Source organism: Montipora capricornis, chromosome 13, assembly GCF_036669925.1.
Source record: "Montipora capricornis isolate CH-2021 chromosome 13, ASM3666992v2, whole genome shotgun sequence".
NCBI classification, from domain to species: Eukaryota; Metazoa; Cnidaria; class Anthozoa; order Scleractinia; family Acroporidae; genus Montipora; species Montipora capricornis.
The window spans coordinates 44,169,958-44,174,957 of NC_090895.1; the positions used below are offsets into that span (position 1 = coordinate 44,169,958).

Genomic DNA, 5,000 nt, shown 5'->3' on the forward strand with positions numbered 1-5,000 from the left:
AGACGCCTTCGCTGGCTAGGTCATGTGCGTAGAATGGAAGATGGGTGCATACTCAAGGACCTCGTATATGGTGAATTCTCATCCGGTGAAAGCAACAAAATCGTCCATACCTTCGTCTCATGGCCGCATATAAATGTAATATGAAAGCATGTGGTATTAACACAAACAGCTGGGAAGTTCACGCTGCAGCCTGGAAAAAATTGTATCAAAAGGTCTGACTTTTGCCGAGAAGAAACTGAAAGACCAGGCAGAAGAAAAAAGAAAGAAAAAAAAAGCTGGCCAGCAACAATCTCATAACAAACTCGACAACGCACCAGTCTTTACATGCAATGGCTGAAGTCGACAGTGCAAATTGAGAATCGGCCTCTACAGCAACAGCAGACGGTACTCCTCTACAACCTCAACAGGTGCAACTCCATATAGTCGTTGACTGAAGGATGGGAATTCAGTTTCCCCCTATTGCTTTCCTTTACCTATTGTACTTTTGTATATGTATTTTCTTTTGTACATTGGTAAGAAGCTTCATTAAACTTAAACTATAAGTATTTGAGTTAATTTGCCTGTTAGACTACAGTTTTACATTTCTTTTACTTTATTTCGAGTTATACTAACCACACAGAAAAAAATCCAAAACAAATTTTAAAAAATGAGCAAAATGAAGTTGACGTTTTAAACTGGCTCTGAGCCTGGGTATTAATTTAACTTAGTATGTTCTTAAAAGTTTTTTTAATCTCAGCCTGACCGTTCTTATAAAAAGACTGATTTAAAAAAAAAAACATAGAAGAGAAAGAGTTGATGGACTCTTGCTGAGTCGAAATGAGTCGAAATGAGTCGAAAACCAATCAATCTTAGTTAAAACAAAGGATTATCAAAAACTAATCATCAACATTGGGTCCGTACCAGGTTGCTACCACTCATCATTCATATTACGCTGATAGTTATAGAAATTTTGTACATTTCACCTGCAGTGCCATTGGGATCAATTCAAGAGCTTCCCGCTGAATCGTGCGCTGAAATCAAAGCGAGTGAAGGAAACAAAGTTGCTGACAACAAGCACTGGATATACTCAGATGAAAATGCTGGTCATGTTATCCAGGCTACTTGTCAAGGTCAGTGCTACTTATTAGTACTTTTTGTGTTAACTTAATACAAATCTTTGAAGATCTCCTACTCGGGTTTGAGGCCACTTATTCACCAATTAACTCAAGAAATGAAATGAGCCAAGAATGTGCAACCCTAGCATGGAGCTTTTCAGGATTCTATGATCCTTTCTTAGAGCTATGACAATTCTCATATAGAAAATAATTTGAATACAGCAAGTTGTTGACTCCTTCACGGGACCCTTATGTTAACAATAAAGTCCTTTGTGCAAACATGTCTTCCATACACCCATCTTTTAAATGAGGACCTAGCTCTTTTATATGACATGTGAGTGTACAGGTTGAGATTAACCAAAGATTTAAGTAAGTAAGATTTAGGTTACAGTAAGAACGTCTTTAAAGACTTTACTCATTTGTTTTTGTTTTTGTTTTTATGAGAAGTATAAATAACGGTAAAAGAAATGAAAAATGTAGTCTCACAGGACAATTATTAAACTAAGATGCTTAGGGACGTTTTTTTACTGCATAATACACTGAGCAACAACTTAATTTGCATTCGAACTTAGTATACCACATAACTTTAAGTACATTTTAAGAACCTTTTCGGGCTCAAATCGCCAAAACATAACGCTGCTCAAGCTCAGCTACGAAATTAGACGTTATTATAAAAATAGTGCATACCAGCACGACTGGCAAAAGCGTACTTTTCTCCCGGTGAAAATAGCCTGTTGTCAAACAATAACAGAATAAAATAACGATATGATAATAGTAGACTAAACTTACAAGGGAGAGCACCTGGTAGCCAAATAAGACAAGCTTTAGGGTTGGCAACTACCACAATGTAGGTACAAAACATAACAAGTAGAGCAGGACAGTGAACAAGAAAAAGGACAGATTTCAAATCCAATTCTTAAGCTTGCAATGCCCATTTCACACATCTATTCAAGACAGTTGTTTGTTCAAGCTATTCCTTTGTTCATTTGATTGTTTTCATGACAATTTTTATTGTTGATGATATTGCCCTGGTGTAAAAAAAGTTTATGACAAAACGAAACATATCTTATTCTGGTAACAAAATGATTTTTATTTTCAGGGGTGTGGCAAAAAATCAACGAAGATCCAGTTTGCTTTGGATCTCGAGATAATCAATACGGTGCCTTCGAGATGACTAAAACTGGTAATGTAACGGGTATAAAGCTGGCGCACAGAAACGGATCCATCAAATGTAACGAAGATACCGGTGCTTCCTACTGGAGCTGCGCTAACGTAGCCGCGTATGCAAACAACACGTTTATGACGATCATCACAACTGCCGACAAAAAAGCCCTTTTGCCAAAAGAGGAAAAATTGTTAAACAAAGGAGGATGCAATAACAAAAAGTACTTCTACGTTCTTGAAGGAATAAAGCAAGGATCAACAGAGCTTGTTCTAAGCAGCCATTCCAGTCCATTACGTTTGTTGAAGAACCAGGAATTGCAGATATGGTATGGACAGGACTGGGCAGACTGTTCAGAGGACAACAACAGTGGTACCACTTGCGTCGATGTATTTGCCTGGTACCTGTGAAAAAAGAAGCGCCGTTTTTGTTTGCAATCTACATTCTGATGTTCTCCATGCTTACACATTAATTTTATTATCGGGCCTTTCTATCACTGCGTATGTTCGTACTTTCCATTGTGATTTCGCGGAAGGAAACATGGGTTTCGAGAGTATTCTTGAAGAGATTCTTTTGGGTAGAGAACTGTTACAAGGAAACCTTAAACTTAGGCCGAAAAAGAAAATAGCGCTACAGGCGATTAGTTTGAACGGTCAGGATTGTTTAATTGTCCTTCCAACTGGTTACGGGAAATCATTGACTTATCAAATGGTTCCGTCACTTTAAGACAAAACAAGCTTAAATGTTACATCAGAGGGAAAGTCAATTGTTATTGTTGTTTCTCCTTTAAGTGCCTTAATTGATGACCAAATAAATAAACTCAACTCAGTTGGCGTCGCTTGTACAAGTTTGCGTGTTTGTGGTGCTGATATTGAAGAGAGGATGTTTTGCAATTGACGACCTTCAGACTGGAAAGTATCCGAAGAGAGTCTAGAAGTTTTCAAAAGTTACTATTTACAGCTATTACAATAAACTCTATTTTCAAACTTGAAATTGATGAGTCACAGTTCTAGAAAATTCTTGAAACAACACATTGCGTGACATTGACCTTCGCGAACTGTCCAGATAATTCCAGTTTATCAATCGTGAACAAAATAAAACAGTAATTCAATCGCGCATAAAAGGGAGTGCAAAAAAATTATGATAATTCCTTGATAACATAGCTTTGCTTTCTTTACTTCGCTTGAAGCATTAACATGAACAATAATTTTGGATACTGTAGAGATATAAATTTCACCACGGGCATCTGCTGATGTACACAAATAAAACTCATTAAAGAGTCACAAAAAGCAAATTGCCACTTGAAGCAATTTACACCACTGTGACTCATGCTTTTGGTTAGAAAATTGGAAAAGTAAAAGTGGGAAGGGGGTGGCTGACCAATAATTAAAAAATTGTAACTAGGATCGGAACCACTGCAACACAGAAATGAACTATTTTGGCATATTATACCGTACTAATTTATCGTAACACGATCGATAACTGAACTTGGGGTGTTCGTCGGTACATTTTACACAAATGTCGCAAATTTTTAAAATTATTTCCTTCAACTGTAAAGCTTTTCCGACGTCGAAAAAAACTAAACTTTCCTCTGCACAACTGGAGTTTACAGTATTCAAAACGGCACGTTCACTTGCGAAAGCTAAACCTTCACTTTACCTTCACTGAGGTGCCCCACGAAATAAGCAAATCAGAGCGTAGATTGCAATGCGCAACCTTTTTTTTAGTAGCCAATGAAAAAGGGTGTATTGTCGAACTTTGGCAGTTCTCACATTTCCATTGACAGAGTGAGATCTGGGTACGAGATTAGTATTTTATCTCTTCTCCTCCCCTTACCATTCCGGAAACGAAACACTAAAGGCCTGATGGGCCTTCTGGCTCGTAAGCAGTGACTTACCATGTCATGTTAACAAAAAGGGTTCTTTTGCCCACGTTTAAACACAGGCAGCCCAGACTCGGAGGCTAAAAAATTATAAGGATTTGCATGGGAAACCCGATAACAAACTCAAAAAGATATTTACACGCAACAAAGAAACCGTATTTTATTGTCCTGGTAACTTTCTCGCTTCTTGTGTGGTTATTTGCCTGATTAAATGCGATTTAAGTGACTTCTCAACTCCCGGGTTGTCACTCGTACATAAATAAAGGAAAGGCTGGAAAGTAATTGCTAGCTTACCTCACATCTCGCCGATAAAATCACACTTCTCCGGCATCATTCACGCTCAAACTCCGGAGATGGCCACACGGATAACCAACTTTTGAAGGTCCAGCGAATATCCATTGCTGAGAAACAGCGATAAATATTCAACTATTCAAAACCCTTCGAGATTTGCTTACAACGAATTTGGACACGGCTGGTCACCCTTCATTGATTTCTTTTCACCGTATCGAGGCTCAAGTGAACGATTGACCAGCCGTGTCCAAATTCGTTGTAAGCAAGCCTCGAAGGGTTTTGAATATTTGAACGTTGTTGAACGATGTCGAACGAAGATAGAGACCAGCTGTATTCCTTTCAACACGTCTGTGCAACATTGTTCAACATTTGTTGAGCAACAAATGTTGCAAGATGTTGAACCATGTGTCATTGGCTTAAGGACGTTCGCGCCCATTGCTACTGCGCATTTTTTCGCGAATGTCACCCACACGTCGTGCATCGCAGACCATGAAAGTAAAGAAACATGGCATCGAGCCAGTGTTTGATCCTTCCTCAGGCAAAGGGTCGCTTGTGGCATTATGGGATAGCT

General features: G+C 38.5%; 1 protein-coding gene and 2 long non-coding RNA genes across 4 annotated transcripts in view; 1 reads left to right on the plus strand and 2 right to left on the minus strand.

Annotated features, from left to right (window-relative positions):
- Positions 1-2,175, minus strand: part of LOC138030002 (uncharacterized) — a 5,390-nt gene extending 3,215 nt beyond the window's left edge. The window contains exons 1-2 of the long non-coding RNA XR_011128004.1: positions 1,782-2,175; positions 111-235 (exon numbers count right to left, since the gene is read on the minus strand). This is a non-coding gene — a long non-coding RNA (uncharacterized lncRNA). The remainder of the gene's footprint in view (positions 1-110; positions 236-1,781) is intronic.
- LOC138029993 (uncharacterized) overlaps positions 1-3,088 on the plus strand; it is a 21,461-nt gene extending 18,373 nt beyond the window's left edge. For both annotated transcript variants that reach the window (XM_068877838.1, XM_068877839.1), the window contains exons 3-4: positions 969-1,109; positions 2,194-3,088. In XM_068877838.1, the coding sequence (XP_068733939.1) occupies positions 969-1,109; positions 2,194-2,666 (614 nt within the window). In that variant the 3' untranslated portion in view covers positions 2,667-3,088. The remainder of the gene's footprint in view (positions 1-968; positions 1,110-2,193) is intronic.
- LOC138030000 (uncharacterized) overlaps positions 1-5,000 on the minus strand; it is a 44,528-nt gene that overhangs the window by 25,030 nt on the left and 14,498 nt on the right. The gene's annotated exons all lie outside the window — the stretch shown is intronic.